Below are 18257 nucleotides of genomic sequence, written 5' to 3'. Positions count from 1 at the left end.
GAGAGAGAGAGAGAGAGATAGCGAGAGTAGCTGATATATAGGAGAAAGATCACAGCATAGATCTACTTCAAAGAAAAGATGGCAGATGGAGTGATATATAAAGACAAACAATAAAGATAGAGGTAACACTGATAGAGGTAGCAAAACAAGTAGCTAAGGAGAAAGCAGGAGAATGAAAAATAAATAGAAAAAAAAGAGACACAAAGAGACACATGCAGACAGTGGTAAAGTCTATATGATTCAGCAGTATTTTGGCACGGAGTATATAAGGCCTGGGAAGGCTGATAGTGGAGAATAATTTACCTCTCTCGTTAGCTCTTTCTCGTCGCATTATTTAACTACTGCCACCATCACAAGAGATCCCAGCGGAGCACTGTGCATGGCTCCCATATCCTAACAAAACTGACAGCATTACTAACGTATAGTAAGGGGACGACACATGGCGTTTGCAAACAGTAGATGCATTTGTTACTGAATGTCTTGGGCAAATTGTAATGTAAGCCACAGGGACATAGGCTGACATTTCTATGTTGATTATTATGCTTGTGAACCCTGGGGTTAAACAGTTTGTGATATGTACCTGTATGTGTGCAAATGAAGCGCGGGGTGATATGCTGTTTAGTCAAAAGGAATTACAGTAAAAAAATACACAGAACTACACTGAAAGTGTCGAATAAGGTCTGTCAATTAAATAAAAAAAACGATGATAATGAGTTGTAGCACTTCAGATAGGACCAGTCTGCTCAATCTGGTTCCCGGAGTGCTGCTGTCCAGTCCTGTAGGTTATCCAACCCCATGTCAAAAACGTCATTTTCCCTGACAGTACATCATCATCGCTAGAGCACAGTGCCCGTGATGCAGTCAGTAATTAAGATGTGGGTGAGACACACACAAACACACACAGATTCATCTTGTGCCCAAGGGGAAAAATATAATTACCATACAAAACAATAATGAAGATTTCATCATCACGGGTTTGGCTACAATTTGTATAATTTAATTGAAAAGTAACGTGGTTTTCACTGCCATGTCATTTTAGATTTAACTTCATGATTAAATATGTCTTTCTATTTTTATATTCAGTTTGTGCAGGAAGGTAAGAATCCATAATGGGGCATGAATAAAAACATCTTTATTTATTTAACATTGATCAAGAGGATATTCAATGTTACAAAAAGGAAAGTATGCCAGGGTCTTTTTCAAATGTCATAAATCAATGTCTTAAATTACTGCAATTGCCATCCAAAACAAAACAACAAACCACAGAACAAAAGCTCTTAGAAAAATGAAACCATCTCTTGGTGAACAGAAGTCAAATAAATGCGTGTGTGTAGGTATGTGTGTATTTTCAATCTGAAAATCCCAAATGGGGGAGGAAAAAAACCATTGACCACTAATAGAAAACTTTTATAATAGACTCAACATTTATGTCCCAGTGAAAAATAATAACTATATACACAGCGCAGACATAAGACTTTGAAATACTGCATTTTTGGTTGTGATGGTGATATGATTATTTCTCATCGCGAAATTGGTTTGTTCACTTTTAATAATCCACAATTGTTTTCTGTTCAGAAATCCTTGAACGTCGTCATACACAGGTCTTGATAACACCCGTTTCTGATTACAGGGTTAAACATTCACATACACATTCCAATCTGCCAAATACCTTGAGGACACCCATTGAAATGTAAATGTGAAATATATGTGCCTTGTTTACAGCACGGTTGAGTTGCAACTGTTTGTAGGAGTGTTTGTTAGGAGAGTTGGATTAAAATAATGTTTCAACATTCTTTTGGATTTTAACAGGATACTGTTAAAAACCTTTTCTTAAAAACAACTAAAGACAAATAAAAGATTGTTTCCATAATTCTAATCACATGCATCACACGCAATCAATGTGCCAACAATATAATATGAATAAAATCACTGTTTGTGAGGAGTAGACGAACATTCTTAAAATTACAGTACATGCAGCCCCCTTGAGAACAGAATACAATGACACAGCTTATCATTTTGAAACTTACCCGTAGACTATACACATTGCAATTCAGTCTTGGTGTTTAAGGCACCTAAATATATATATATATATTTGTATGTCCATACAAATATACTTTTTTTTATTAATCCAAGTATAATTCTTACGCCAGGTTTTCTGCAGTAATACTGAAAAACAAAGTCTCTGGCAGTTGCATATCAAAGGAGTCAAAGGCTGGAGAGAATATTGGTTTGATAACGGGAGTGTGTCAACACCAAGTTCATGGATACCATGAATATGTGGTCCGTTGTTTTTATGCGTTTTTTTTTGGGGGGGGGGGGGGGGAGTTGGGCTAAGCGGTGTGGTCTTCCCCCCCGGTTGACGCTACAGCCATTCCACATAGTTTTCGGGGATCAGGCCCTTCTTGCCCTCCAGCTCCCCCTCCAGCCACCCAGGCTCTCTGGAAAACGTGACTGCAGAGAGGGGTACACATGTTGGGAGATGGGGAAGGACAGAGGGGAGAGGCATCAGAACGCAAGAACAAAGAGTAAAGGCCTGTTCATCAGTTGACTGGGCGGAACTGGGCATGCAACTTTGTGGATACACAAGTGTGGTTAGGGCAAGCTTGGTTGATTGGCTTGCTTTGTGCTTTCAAGGTGGATTGCAGAGAGGGAATTTTAGCTGTCGGCTATCAGGAGTAGAATTGTGTAATCCTAGCACTGCTAATAACTGCTAAGTAATTTACAAAAAGTACATTTTGAGATATGGTGGCAGCTCTTGATGGTCTTCTATGGGAGATGAACCGTTGTTGTAACACTTGTTGTTTAGTGTGGTTCTCCTCATCTGCACTGCCAACCTACACTGCCAACTGTCAGTTTGGGTTTTGATGATGTGCATGCAATGTCCTCAATAGATAATCTGGACCTTAGGCAGTTCCAATATAAGTCTGACAGGAGGTAAAATGAAGTCAGGGAATAATAATATATAAATCACATTTATATATATAAAAAAGTGACTTAACTGGTGATGGGTAAATGTGCTATCTTAATAAAGACATGATTAAATGTCCTCTTGGGGAGACTCCATACCTGGTGATTCTTGTTTGTCTCGCAATGACAGCGAGGAAGGCCGCAAGAAAACTAAAGACTCCAACTCAAAGCCTCATTTCCCTTGTGACTGATTACAGCTCAGTCAAGTCGCTTTTCAGACACACTGGAGTGCAAATCTGTATCCCTACAATTCACCCCCCCAGCTCCCCCGATTACAGATCAGATTGGCCATCCATTTTTTCTCTCTCTCCTCATCTCCTCTTGGAATCCAATATGCCGGAGCCCTGCTTCTCTTCTGAGTGAGCGACTGGTGTCGGCGTGATAACACTTACCGGAGTTGAATATAGCGCCGACCTGGAAGGAGAGCTCCGAGTCATGCTCGGCCTCGCACGGGTACACCGCCTTGGCTTTCCTGCTGTTGGTGACACTGAAAAATGAAGGCAATCAGTGAGCTGGTGGAGCTCTGGAGAGAGGATTACTGCAGAGTTCAATCTGGGGCCCCTTGTCCTGCACCAGACTCCAGCTAGCTTGCTGCCCAAAACAGAACAGCCAAGTGGCGGGGCACTGGGGAGGGTAAATCAGCAATAAATAAATAAATAACAGACTGCAAGTTACAGAGGCGGTTGTTGAGAGGATTCTATCTAGTGTCAATCTACCCCCCCCCCCCACCAAACACCCTCCTCTTCCTTGAGAGATGCAGGGACTGTTCCACCAAACACCCTCCTCTTCCTTGAGAGATGCAGGGACTGTTCCACCAAACACCCTCCTCTTCCTTGAGAGATGCAGGGACTGTTCCACCAGACATGTGTCAAGGCCATGGTCAGATAACAGTGGGATAATTAAAAATGTGAAAGATGGTTTTGTGCACAAAATGGATGCAGAATTGAAAACCTGTTTGATCTCCCGGCATTCAAAATAAAGTGAAAGGCATTCAATACAAAGTGTTTGGAGACCCTTTGAAGATGGGCACTGAGAGTGTGTTTGGAGGTGAATAGGGTTCTCCCCCATTTTTTCATAAAATACAATGTGTATGGGCCTGAAAAAGAGAAAGAAAGCCATTTTTGAGGAACAGGACTAAACAAATCAACTCTGTGTTTCTTGAGACAAGTTGTTTTTCCTCCTGCTTGCATAGCTATCTCAACCGACAGTATTACCATGTAGTTTCAGACTTCAATACAGGAGGGCCTGATTAATATTTCATACGCGTTTCAGGTGAGCAACAACAATGTAAGAGGTAGTCGGGGAAGAAAGTATGAAATACTTCACATGAAAATGTTTCACAGTCAGAGTTGCCAATGCAATACTCTATGACTATGCTGCTGGATAAGATTTTGAATGGATTTTTTTACATTTGATTTCTTTAAAGGTCTGCATATGAAGAAAGAATAACTTTTTAAATGTATTTATGTGAAAATAACATTAAGGGATTTATTGTCACATGGCTAGGCTGTCTGCAATATCCTCTGTCATTTGAAAGCATGGAAAATTAATTCATCATCTAGTCTGGGGGGTAGCTGAGTAATAGATCACTGTAATGAGCAGAGTCTACAGTTCCACAGTCTACTCAAATACCTATATGTGTGTGTCAGTATGTATGTGCGCCAGTTAGTTTAGTGGAAGTTTGAGAACAGCAGAAAATGGGAGAAGCTACATCTAAAGTTAATAATTGAGTGAGTTGGAGAAGATACAGAAATAAAAAGAGAAAGCGACAAACACTAGACACAGTGACTGGTTGGGTGACAGAAAGAATGTATTTTCTGGAGGTTTGAAAAAAAATCACGGCTACTGGTGTAGGCAGCTGAATCCGTGTGTGTGTGTGTGTGTGAGTGAGTGAGTGATAGAGATTGAGTGTGTGCGTGCACCTATTCTCAGAGGTAGCTACAGTAGCCAGTCTAAGGGGAGCAGGTGGCTCACCTGTCCTCAGGTTTGTCCCTGTCAGCTGCCGTGGGGGAGGCGTTGCCGTCGCAGGGGAGACCCGAGTTCCTCCAGGAGGCGGCCGCCCTGCGGACACGGAAGACAAGACAGCACAAGATGAGACGTCTGTGGGACTGCTGTCCAGTGACAACACAGGAATGACCCCAAAGATGGAGTCATGCAGGGATACAACTGTTAGTATTTGACAGCACAGTAAGACCGTGCATGATAACAGAGGACAGTTGACTGGAGGACAGTCAAGTACATTAAACCATGGTTTTGTGCTCATGGAGAATAAAGCATTACTTTATGCTTCGCTCTAGCTAGCACACATATCAATATTCATGATTCTAAAACTGCCTGCACTTAAAGATGGCCAATATCAAGGTCAATCCATTTTAAGGTCTCAAACCCAGTTACAATTGGAGCTAGTGGGCTAAAGTCGTGGTTGTGGGCCATACCCTTCTGAAAAGTGGGACCGGTGTAAGGTGGACAAACTTTGTCATATACAAGAGAAGAAAGGAATGCGTGGGAGAGGAAGACGAGCAAAGAGAGAGACGTGCAAAAAAAAAAAAGAGGGGACAGAGGGAAAGAGAATGAGAGAGAAAGAAAGAGGAAAGAGAGAGAGAAAACAAGCAGTCTGCCCCGGTTTAAGTTGGAGAAGAGCTGGGAAAGAAGCCACAAGCCTGCAGCTAGCACTTTCACACGCCGCCAATTAATATTCCTCCTCCACCCGAGTCTCACAGGCAAAGCAGCAAGGGGCACACAGGTTTTGCTCCCAGTTTACACAGTAGTTTCACAGTTCAAGTCCATACCCGACCCTACGTTGTCACAGCACCCGACTTCTGTATTGTAGTAGAATAACCCTATTATTGTTTGAAATTATGTCCGGACCAGGTGACAAAATGCTCGAGGTGACAGGCTTTCAAAGCTGTACTGTAGGAATCCCAAGGGTTTTGTGAACATGGAGCAAGTGTAAATGTGGCAAGGCTTAAAACCTCCGTCGGCTGCAAGTAAACGATAAACAGCAAAAGGTACTGTGATACTTAAGATGATGGGCCTGAGATCTGAAAAGAAAGCCTAAACAGTTCTATTCGGCATTAAGCACAATAGTGCTTGAGGAACCTTCGGAGCGTTTGTCTCCCCTAAAGCCCAACAACACAGAGTACAGGGTGCGTTTGAGAGGCTTTGGTTCGACACCTGTCCCACTCCTGCACAGCTCCAAAGTTTTGACCGCTACCTTTCACGTCAACATGAATCACATGGAATAAAACTGAGGGAGAAATCTGGTCCACAGCAATGGGACAGAAACAGAAAGAGAGATGAAGAAGCTAGAAATGAATACATTGAGAAAAAGAGATGGAGAGACAGACGGTGAGACAGTAATTACAGAAAGACAGTCAAACAGAGAGAGGAGAGAACTCAAGTCAGATGAATTAAACATTGACCAGGGTAAGCAGAAGCAGGATCATCCATAGCTGTGAAAGTGCAGAGCAGTCCAGATTTTAGGAAGTGTTTTCTTTTCACATTTCGGGGAAGGAAACAGTGTGCACTACAAACATAATTTGACAGGCATTTGAAGACAACTGAATTAAATTCACTACAGCTAAAACCCCACTATAATTGTACACTGGTAAAATGCCCTTGGTGCTTCCAAGATAAAACATATAAAAATGACTTTCTTTTTGTGCCATCAACTGATGGAAAACCAAAACCCTTTACCACTGGAACTTAACATCCATGGTATCCATGGTAACAGTATGAACGCAACAAACATACCAGTATGAATTTGGCCTACAACATGGATTTTGACTATACCGTGCTAACCGCAGTAGAGCCTTCCATAAATAAGATTTGTCACAGTCCCTTTCACACCTGGCACGGCATAGAATTACCGTATGGAACTTTAACGCAAATATCGTAAGCAATCTACGCAAACATAGCAATTTGAACAGAAATTTAAATAAATGAGTGCCGAGATTTCTGGCGCTTCATTTCTACAGGCCTGCTCTGAAATGCACCCCCATGTAATTTATGTTCTAACCTTTCACAACTTCCTCAAAAAAATCGTTATAACTTTTTCAACCTTTCAAAACTTTTTTTTTTAAAGCTTTATTAGAAAATATTGTTTCAACCTTTCAAAACATTTTTTTATATATATATTTTTTCAAAACGTCTTTTTCAAAACTTTAAACCTTAAAAAAAAAATGTATTTCTGAATTATACCGTGATAAACATGACCTACTATGACAGTATATGATTATGCTCATATGATTTTAGACGGGGCTATCCATTCATTTTGTTCTCGCCTCTGTTTCCACCGTTAGTAGCATCCTAGTGCGTCATCACGAGACAGACCCATTGACCTCTGCAGCTTCACAGCGGTGTGTGTTTGTGTGTGTGTGTGTATATGAGACACAACACGTCCAGGATCACCTCTAGAGCTGTAACGGGCCCTGCTGCTGATGGGTGTGTGTGGGTGTGTCTGGGGGGTTTTGGGGAGAGTGGACAGTAGCACAGACCCAGAGCCTGAGCGCCCCACGGCCCTCCGTACAGAAACATAATGACCAAACTGCTCCTAGCCACCGCTCCCATAGAGACGCTAATAAAGACAATTAGAGGGAGCAGCTGGGGAGGGGCCTGGGGAACAAAGGGGGAGGAAGATGGGGCTGGACATTTGGGGACGAACAGGCCAGTGAAAGACGCCGAGGGAAGGCACACTGGCCGGGGAACAAAAGCCCAGTGGGGGGAGGGGCGTTACCGTTGAAGGTGAAAACTGTACGGCGCTCCTTTCCCTCCTCCGTTCTCCATGTTGAAGGGACTGGCAAGGTCCGTTTGGTCGGCGGGCGCGTGTCTGATTTATGTGTCCGCGGCTGTGACGTCGGCCACTGTGGCGCTTAGCTGCTCCACATCAGATTGGGAAGGGGGGGGGCCAGCCGCGCTGCAGTGCAGCAAATCCACTCATTAACCTGAGCGCCGGCACAACCGCTGTCTGGCTGGGACACTGCCAAAAAAGGCCGTATTGTCTACCTGGCCCGCAGCCAGGGGTGGGGGAGATTACAGGAGCACTCTGGCCACTCAGACAGGTAAACTCAAAGACACAGCACAAACGTAAATCCAGGACTGGGAAAGCAAACAAGTAGATACACACACACCCACAAACTCACTCACAGACAGAAAAATCTCCAATTTGTCATCTTCGAATCAAGTCTTTTACCGAGATCTAACACTCTAGGCGGAAACGCGATTACATAGATGCATGCACACAACTGTCAAGTTGAAATACACACATAAATGACTCAAGGATAAACCGTTGGGAAAATATTCATTGAATATACCACGGTTGCCCTAGAAACCTGTCAAATGAACCACAGGAAAAAATGGGTTTATCTAAAAATTGCATTCACGACACAGGCTTAGCCAAACCCGAGGAAATGGCTTGCCGCTTTTCTCACCAACCAAAATAGCATTAGGCTTTGAAGTGCACAACAGTTGTTTTCCATCCAGCACATATTAGCCCCATATGTAAACATGATTACAGTACTGTACAAGCATAATTTGTGTAGATGCACTGTACACACGAAGCTTTGTTTATCCCGTTTGAGGCGCTGCTGTTGTGTCCCGCTCTATGAAGGGGTGCGATGCGAGTATACAGCTCCACTGTGTGCAAATGCTACATTGAGTGAACACCTCGTAAATCCCACGTTTGCACACATTAAGGTAAGCCAGCATGTATACGCTTAGGTTTAGGGCCGGACAATTAGGGCCAGCTCCCTACCAAGACCACTGAAATGTCCCCACCCATTTATTGGCTGCAGTGTTAGCATATAGGGGCGATAGAAAATAGCACACAGGTTGATATTAACGTCTGTTTCCCATTAGGCCCAGGAATTTCAGTCCATATCCAGAACAGGGCCGTGCAGCCGGGTCTCATGGAGGTTTACTGCTCTTTTTGAGACTGGGAGGGAGAAACGTTCCCTTTTCCCGTCTCTACCTATGGAGTAAGCGCGAGCGACTGCCAAGCTAAACCGCGAGCCTACACGCCATCTGGGTGGTCAGGAAATGAGTCCGTCCATCCATCCTGATCCACAGCTGTCTGCCAAGAGAGGAGGAGGAAGAGGGAAGGAGACCGTAACAGAGCCTCACTCGCCAGCGCTACAGTGAGCCCCACACACCCGATTGGGAGAGAGTAGAAGAAATGAGGGGAGACACTGAAGGTGGCATGAAGGGTATATCCCACTGAGGAGGAGGAGGAGGAGGGGGGTTGAAGTTCTGTGCGCTAGAGTCAGGCCGTGTTTTCAGTATGATGAGACAGGCTGTGGAGTAATATTCACGTTCCCAGATAAGCTCCACTTTATTCAGGACAAATCTTTCCGCATTCTTTTGCATATGTAGAGGCATTCAGGCACCTCTCCGACTCAAGTTTTCCCACAATCCTTTGCCAGATAGGTGCTGAGCGAACAGGTCCCCGCCTTGTCACCCCTGCCAAGATATATTGATGTACAAAGCCAGGGCGACACCCAGTGACATATGGCACAAGCCTTCATAAAGGACGGGGCCACAGACTATAAGGGTAAACAAGATGAATATCTCCCAATGTCAATACGATTTACACGGCCGACGCGCGGCCACCTGTCTCCCAAACAAATAAGGCCGAGATTTACGACCACCTCCTGGTTGCTCCTTCCGTCCTCCAAAGCCGTGCCACAAAAGTGGGAAAAACAGATAGATGGAATGAGAGAGAGAGAGTGAAAAAGAGGGATGCCGTTATGTAACCCAGAGCTCCGTCTGTCTGCCACTGTGATTTAGAGCCAAGGCTCGACATGGAACTCTCTTCAACACGATCACAGACACGCTCACAGACACGCTCACGCACTCTGGTGCACTCGTACGCCACCGCACACGAGCGCAGGCAGAAGGAGGATTCACGTTTCCCTGAGCGCCGACTTGGGATAATTAATTTCTATTTTGCAGCCTTTTCTTTGGCCACTGTGCTGCAGCTAGGATACAGAGAGCGAAAGAGAGAGCGAAAGTGAGCGCCAGAGAAAAAGTTTCCTTCAAGGTGATTCAGCAGACATGACACTGCAGAGAGCCCGACATCTGCAGCATAACCCAATATTATTACCACTGGCATCAGCATTCAGGGAGAGCTGTGGACTGGAGACAACAACAACAAAAAAGCCCAAGGACTGCACAGGCAGCTTGGAGGCTTATAGTACGTGGGTAGGAGAGAGGGAGAGGGAGAACACATTTGAGAGCCAGAGAGAGTGAGAGTGGGTGGGGAGAGAAATAGTGAAGGAGTGAGGGAGTGAATGTATGCATGAATGAGCGAGCAAGCAAGTGAGCAAGTGAAGAGTGAGTGAGTGAGTGAGTGTATGCATGAATGAGCTAGCGAGGAAGACAGAGCCAGACAGTGGGAGGTAGAGTGAGGGCAGCGTGCAAATCTCCCTCATAATAAAATAAGAGATGGAGGAGGATCTGTGCTAGACGGAGTTGACAGAGACAGATTTTCAATTAGAGAGATACCGAGAGGTTCCAATAGAGCCTACAGCAGACAAATATCTTAGGCGACTAAATCTTATAGGGGAGAAGAAGAAAAAAAACACACTGCAACCTTTACTTTTAGACTTTTAGACTTTACTTTACACCTTTACTTTTAGACTGTCTGAGAAAGTTCCAAGTCAGGCAACACGTGGGATGTAAGGGATTTGGAGAAACTTGTGGAACTGTAAAAAATAAAAATAAGAAAAGAAAAACTTGACGTTGGAGTGAGTTGGAGTCAACTCCAGGGTTGAGTTAGAGGTCTTGTGTATGATTGATTTATCACATCTTATGAGGCTGCAATGCTTCTGAGAAGGAAGCCATATTCAGAACAAGAGCCTAGTGTTCCCTAGGACTTTCTGGAGGGACAGTACAGGCTGTACAAAGTGTACAGAAGGGATTTCAAGGATGCACCACACCTAAGCCAGCCACATGGCAGACACTCCCCCCTAGCCTCTACGGCCGTTTGGACGGTGTCCCACGCTGATGGGAAAGGCCAGAGGCGAGGTGCCGGGGTGTGGGTTTGGAGGAGGAGCTCACCCTTGGTTGCTGCTGGAGCTGAGGGTGGCGCTCAGGGGGGTGTGGTCGGCCTTCTCCGGCGGCGTCTCCGAGGCGGACGCTGTGGACGACTGGGAAGACACCGACTCGTTGCTGCCCATGGACCCCTCGTCTGGGGCCGAGTTGGGACAGCCACCGGTCTGCGACACTGAGGAGGGGGAAGGGAGAGAGACAGAGTCAGAGGGATGGTGACAACTAGTCAAGTCATCGAATGAAAGAATGCTTTCCCACAGAACACTAGGCATAACATGTTCTCAGAGGAGCATTTCAGAAACTACACAATTACACAACTCTGAAGCCCCGAATAGCAGTTGAGGACACAATTGCGAACATAAGAGACACCCGCAGTTTAAAGGCGATTTGATCGCTGTCAAGATTGTCATGTCAGGTGAAAGTCATGATTCTTGTTTTTGGCAAACTTATGTGGGTAGGAGGAGAACACACACACACACACCGAAACAGCCATTGAAGTTAAAAAAAGGAAGTTTCTTGTTAGAACGAGGCAGTCGGCTTCTTCAACACTCCCACCACACACATCAAAGGCAGGCTTGGCAGTAAATGAGGATCGGACCCTACTTAAAACTCGACTTAAAAGTGAATGCTGTCGCTGTGGGCGGGGGGGTCAAACTCCACCCAGGAGGGTGGGGATCCACAGGGGATCCAGTGGGTCAGATCACAGAGTTTAGGGACCTCCACCTCAGGGTGTCCTCACCCACACAGGTAGATCAACACATAAAGCAGACAGAGCAGCATGTGCCAGCTGTGTGTATCATCTGAAAGAGAGAATCTTCCTCTTATTAAAGGTCTTGGGAGTCAAGTGGCTGAGCGGGTAGAGCATCGGGCTAGAAATCTGAAGGTTACCAGTTCGATTCCCGGCTGGTGCACATGACGTTGTGTCCTTGGGCCAGACACTTCACCATACTTGCCTCGGGGAGAATGTCCCTGTACTTACTGTAAGTCGCTCTGGATAAGAGCGTATGCTAAATGACTAAATGTAAATGTAATGTAATGTATTGAGCATCGTTACCTCAGTACTTCTACTACCAAACTCATAGCAAAAATAAAGCAAAAGAACTTGAAACAAAAGACTAACAAACAAAAATGGCCATTAAACGGAACGACATCTGGTTCATAAACTAGACCAGACTGGAGTTAGTAAATGAAACACTACAAACTTAATTCTTGATTGCACTTCCAAAGTCCTGCAGAAAAGGCAACATTACATTTATAGTGTGCCCAATCCATTTGGTCAGGTTCTGTTGGGGTTGGCAAAGAATGAAGAATCAACGTAAAACATGCAACTCGATATGCAGGAATCTGCACCAGGAAAGTAGGATGTTTCTGGCACGCCAAAGACAGTGTCCTCAGAAACAGAAAACATATTGGAAAGCTTTCTTGTGCAAATGTATTAATACACTTGCAAGTGTCCCACTCATAGTAGGTGTCCATTACTTGGGGGATATTGGCTCACACAAAGATGCAACACACACATTCAAATATATTTGAAAAATAAATGTACACACTCTAACACACGTAGGCCTACCAAACACAGAATCCAGTTTTAGCCCTCCACACACAGAAGCAACTCACTTTCAATCCATTATCCGTAGCCCAGACCGAAGTCAAAAAGGTTAAAAAAAAGGGATTACTCATTTCATCCCAGATATTAAAACACACCATGCTCAGATATGGAGCGACAGAAGGGGAGGAGGAGGGAGAGTGCTGCAGTCTGAGAAGCAGATTTACTCTCCTCTGGTGCTGTGGAGTGGACCAGGTCTGAAGTTGAGCTGTACTATACTGTCCTGTCTTACAACCAAAGTTGGTTTATTTTTCTTTAAGATGTAAAAGTTGGTTATGGGCAACTAGAGTGGAAAGTCGAACTACGGTACCACGTCTCAAGCCATCCTCAGAAATGTGAACAAATTATAATAATATTCAAACCTTTGAACGAAATCTACTCACTACATATAGTATAACTTCACTGCAGTCATGAAGGCAGAGCTGACAAGACCATCCATCCTGCTAGACCTAAACCATTAAGTCTTTGTCCTTAATGCTGGTTTCTTACCGGTCTGGATGTCCAGGGACTGAGGGTTGTAGACAGCCAGGGGTCTGTTCTGGCGACCCAGCTTCTTGGACAGCCTGGTGGGGGCGGAGAAGGCGGAGGTGCAGGGGGACTGGGACACATCCGGTACATCCCCAAAGATCTGCAACCGCCACGTGTCCGTCAGAATGAGAAAGTCGGCTCATTTTTGAAGTCTTACAACATGGCACATTGGATGTTTCTAAACACACTGCAGGCATTTTCTAATGTACCGCAGGTTACTTTTAAAAGACATCAAAAGGGGATTTGATCCAGGTGCCTAGTGTATGTATGCGTGCAGTGTTCCAGAGACCAACACAGTCTCCAAACGCAGGAGGAGTGGCAGTCTGCCGCATCCTCACTCGACCTCATGGAGAGCGGGAGTTTTGTAGTTCACAGGCTTGTGGTCGGGACGGGATAGCAAAGGGCAGCCAGGGCCACCCCACAGAACCCGCAGAGCCGCGCTCCCATCAGGGCTCCCGCAAAACGCCTCATCAAAGGATCTTCTATCCCCAGATACACTCAAACACCCCCCCTCCCTCCCCCCCCCACCTCCTGTTGGTCCGGTCTGGGGCTATACGGCTGTAGGAGCAGCCAGACATGTCTCTGGGCAGTTGACCCACTCCTGGTGGACCGCAGGGGTAAGATAAACAGGGTCTGGTGGAGGGCTGCCAGGGAGGAGGGCTTGTTTACACGGAGCCCGGTGTTTACATTGAAACTTCAGATGTGGAGTTGAAAGAGAATGGGAGCCTGCCTAGGAGAGCGAGGGAGAAAGTCTCAGCAGAGAAGAGGAGGATCACAGGAGGTGGGGGGGGGGGGGCAAGTGAGAGAAGGAGAGTGAGAAAAAAGGAAGGCTTGAGAGAGAGTTAGAGAATCAGAGAGATATATTTCATGAGTAAATGAAGGGAAAATCCAAGTCATAAACCATATAGAGAAGGAGTATAAAAATTATAATTAATTAATTAAAGTAGAAGGCGATAGAGAGAGTAAAGGGGAATATACTGTGGTTTGTAGGGATAGAAGGGTGATTAATACTACATCAGAGAATCTAGCGAAGACCTTGCTGTTTTCTCTCTTTCTCGCTTCGATTCCTCCATCTGACTTCCTACCTAGACGGAGGGATGAAAATATAAAAAACTGTCTGCTGGTAGCATCTGGGGGCATCGACAGTCAACGTGTGTGTGTGAGAGAGAGAAGAGAGAGAGAGGAAAGAGAGGAGTGTGCTCAATTTTTAGGCTACGCCAGTTCCACTCCACGATTAAGAGTCACCCATCTCTTCAATTCGTCTCAAAAGTTCTCAATTCTAAAATCAACCCTGTATTGCGCCAAGTGCTGCTTATGGTATGGTTAACACTGATCTGCTCCTTTTTGGAATTCTGACACAGTCTGGATGGAGACGACCCGTCCGTCTGACACAGTCTGGATGGTGTCGACCCGTCCGTTCTGTATTTTCTGTTCATGCGTCTCATTGGCTGATGGCCAAAAGACAAGACGTAAAACTCTCCACAGTAGTTAGCCTGCAGATTAGAACGTAATCTGGACTTCTTCTCCTGGAACTCAAGAGAATCAGCTCCTCGTGAGGATTGACAAAGATTAATGGCAGACTGTGAAGTCTCTGCTAGGCTTTGATGTAAACTGCGAGGCACAGGGGCTGTAGCCTTGCAGATATACTCTGAGAATAGCACGACACAAAGGTGCATGCTGTATATCTAAAAATGCCCTTAGTGCTGTTTTGAAACACACAAAGGGCTCCCCCTACAGGTCATGGGATCCGACGCGAGGCTGCCTCCCCAGGCAAAAACTGGAGGAAGTGGGGGGGTGGTACCGATTATAAATACATAATTATCTGTGAAAATGCAAAAACCAAACAGTGGCCCAGTACCAATTCTCAGTGTACCCGAATTCTGCAGCTACAACTTTTTGGAGATACTGCATTTGGGGGGGGGGGGGGGGCACGTAGTCTCAGTTCACCTTCTCGTTCTGCTCTATCAGGATCTCCACGACGATGTTCTGGAACTTGAGGTCCATGATGGCCGCCACCGTCTCCTCCTGGGGCCTCATGAGGGTGGGGCCAAACACCACACCCAGGTTAGCCACCGTCATGAGGTTCTGCTTGCTGTGACTCGCCACGCTGTGGGGGACACAAACGCATAGTCAACCACTGGTCACACACTCGGGTCACACACACACACGTCGCCTGAAAGGTAGCAACATCATCAGATCGGGACCTTGGCACTCATGATTGTCCGCTGGCTGAACGTGACCTGCCTGACAGCTTGTCTATATGCTGACGTCCACCTTTCCAACAAGCTGGAGCAGTTTCATGACCCTATTCAGTGCTGATCTTTCCAAATGTCTGGGAGTCTGCAGTTTGGCCTCAAACACAAACTAGAGGCCAGTAGTAGTAGCACCTCTAATCACCACCCAGAATGGTTTATCAGCATTCAGCAGATTTCTCTTGAAGATCAACCCTCGCGCAGAAAAGTTTTCACTCCAGTCAAAACTAATGGGAGCAAAACTATCAGTGGAATCACAGTCCCTGGAGTATAAATCTTTCTTTCACGGGGGAGGAGATTTTTCTTAACAGTGGGAAGACGAGAGAGATTTGGGTTGAGGTCCCCAACAACACCCAGTTCAAATCTTCCAATTTATGATGAAATCCCTGGACTTATGGTTGATGAAATGAGCCATATGGACGGTATCCAGTAATACTTCATGGGTAAATAGAAATATAATTTTTTGGACAAGGTGCCATGCTAGAAATGTGTGTTATGCACACCAAAAGTTGTGCATAACAACTAGTATTCGACAGTCCAATAATTTTGTTATTTTAGATTTACATATTAATGCTAATACATACAACTCTGAAATGAAGAGTTTATTCGAAATAAGTCATTCAGACAGATGGGCGGATTTCCAACCCCAGATTGTGCAGATACTCAGTGAGCATGCTCCTTAAGCAGAAAATACTTGAAAGCTTCAAAGGATGCCTTTGAAGACAAAACAAGAGCCAATGACAACTCACATTTATCACATCTTCGCAACCATTTCAGATAACAGTGTCAATTTTGCTTTGCCTCTCTCCCTGCAAGACAGGGATGAATGCACGCACACACACACACACACACACACAGGTCTCTCCAATCTGGAGAATTTCACGCCGGATAATCCAAATTCAATTTCAATGGCTCTGCCGTTTTGCCTCAGCCCACTCCTGCCGCAGGTCTCTATGAAATAAGATCCCCCAGACTCTGACAGCCTGAAGGGGGGGGGGGGGAGTGGAGGGTGCAGAAGGGGGGTGAGGGGATTATGTACTTACCTTCAATTTGCTCCCGTTTAGTTTAGTCAAACGCTCGCCAAGGAAAAACCCTGTAATGTTAGCTAACATTTTTATTTCATTTTTAATCTCTTATTTTAATCACAGAATAATGGAGCCGCAAAACAGTGGCCCATTTTTGGGGGGGGGGGGGGGGGGGGCGGCTAGCATGCCCAGCTGTTTATACTGACCCTTCTCATGGGTCTCCTCAAATGGAGTACAATCTAATCCTACGACTGATTATACTATTGGAGTGTGTATTAAGAGAAGGGGGGGTTGATAATATAAAGCGATGGTGGAAGTCTGTGTTGGCTCTGATCACTGGAGAGCCGGAGAGATGGATGGAGGGAAAGAGAGACAGCAGGGGAAGAGGAGTGCCGAGAGTGGGAGTGAAAGGGAGAGAAAGAAAAGGCGTGAGAGGAGTGAGAACGAGGAGACAGACAGGATGGGGGAGGAGGAGAGATGGAAGAGAGAGTTTGAAAGGGAAAAGTACAGAGATAAAAAGTATTTATTGGGCAGTCCAAACTGTGAGGTAGCATATCCACCCGTTACACCGACAACATTAATTAATCTCAGACAAAATAAACATTACAAAATCATCAAAAGAAAATCACAAATCAAGCAAATTAACCATAACCAACCCTATATCCTAGTGGTCTTAACCACCTACAGTGCCCCTTGATGACACACGTTGACAAATGTCACAGAGCACCTTCCTATTCACTTGACCCAGGGCACCGAGCTGAAGCACCCTAAATGATGGGACGGAGTAGTCTGGCTTCCAGAGAAAGAGACAAAGAGAGATAAAGAGATAGAGAACTACCGAGAGACAGAGGGAAAGAGAGACAAGATGGAAAGAGAGAGAGAGAGACAGACAGACAGACAGTGAGAGACAGACAGACAGAGAGTGTGAGAGAGAGAGACAGCGACAGACAGTGAGAGACAGTGAGAGAGAGATGTTCATCTTGACTTACGTAGCCAGATGCTTCATGAGCAGGCCTAGGACCAGCCGGTTCCTCTCCGGCAGCTTGTGGACCAGATAGTGGATGGCTTGGACACGGCACTCAGGACTTCCGTCCTCTAGTTGCCAAACAAAACAAAAAAGAAAAACATGGTCAGCCCTGGTTTTGTCTTTTCAATGGCATCAATGGATGAACCCAAAAAGGATTTTTTATTTTGTGTTAATTGAATTGAACAGTAATTTACACAATTTGCAGTACATGGTTTCAGTGGTGGTCTATAATCTTTGCCTTAGGGGGATGGTGATAAGCAGATGATCACAATAGAGGTGGATGGGGGGAGATGGATTCATAAAGATCCATGAATGGATCGTTGTCGGCCCCCGCCTGCCACAGCACTGTGTTTAGGCTACAACAATTTGGTCCGCAACATGTGATGCCGATGAATGAGACGCACGCTGACATAAGCGACTTGTCACATGGTAGCAGGGAGTGGGGGCTAAGCAGCTATAAGAATAGGAGTTGTGTTCCTCCTCCCCCCCCCCCATCGAGATCATCCCTCAAACATGCCCTCACAAACATGGGCATCTGCTGACTGCCACTCGCCCACGCACTGAAAGTAATGTTATCGCATCATGTACACACATGCAGTGTTCACACACACCAGTATGGATATGTCTATTACAATTTTCAGAAAAAAGAAAAAGCCTCTTAAGGATGCTGTCATCCGTCAGAGATTTTTTTGGCCTATTGCTAATCCATTTTTTCCCCCCTGTGTGTTAGAAGGGCATTGCAACAAGCTGATAAAATGTTCAACCCTGATCCAATTATGACACTTGTTACATGGAGATTCACATGA

At 45.3% G+C, this 18257-nt stretch overlaps 1 protein-coding gene across 2 annotated transcripts in view; it reads right to left on the bottom strand.

Annotated features, from left to right (window-relative positions):
- Nucleotides 1-1114: 1114 nt before the first annotated feature.
- Nucleotides 1115-18257, bottom strand: part of arhgap10 (Rho GTPase activating protein 10) — a 43312-nt gene continuing 26169 nt past the window's right edge. Inside the window, exons 17-23 of one of the 2 annotated variants that reach the window (XM_084686859.1) lie at nt 17414-17519; nt 15095-15254; nt 13109-13247; nt 11023-11188; nt 4942-5028; nt 3360-3454; nt 1115-2451 (exon numbers count right to left, since the gene is read on the bottom strand). In XM_084686859.1, the coding sequence (XP_084542985.1) occupies nt 2363-2451; nt 3360-3454; nt 4942-5028; nt 11023-11188; nt 13109-13247; nt 15095-15254; nt 17414-17519 (842 nt within the window). In that variant the 3' untranslated portion in view covers nt 1115-2362. The other variant, XM_084686858.1, reaches the window with a different exon arrangement.

Source organism: Hypomesus nipponensis, chromosome 22, assembly GCF_054491055.1.
Source record: "Hypomesus nipponensis isolate SF chromosome 22, ASM5449105v1, whole genome shotgun sequence".
In the NCBI taxonomy this organism is placed as follows: Eukaryota; Metazoa; Chordata; class Actinopteri; order Osmeriformes; family Osmeridae; genus Hypomesus; species Hypomesus nipponensis.
Note: the sequence above shows the minus strand (reverse complement) of the source record. Positions and strands in the feature narration are given on the sequence as shown.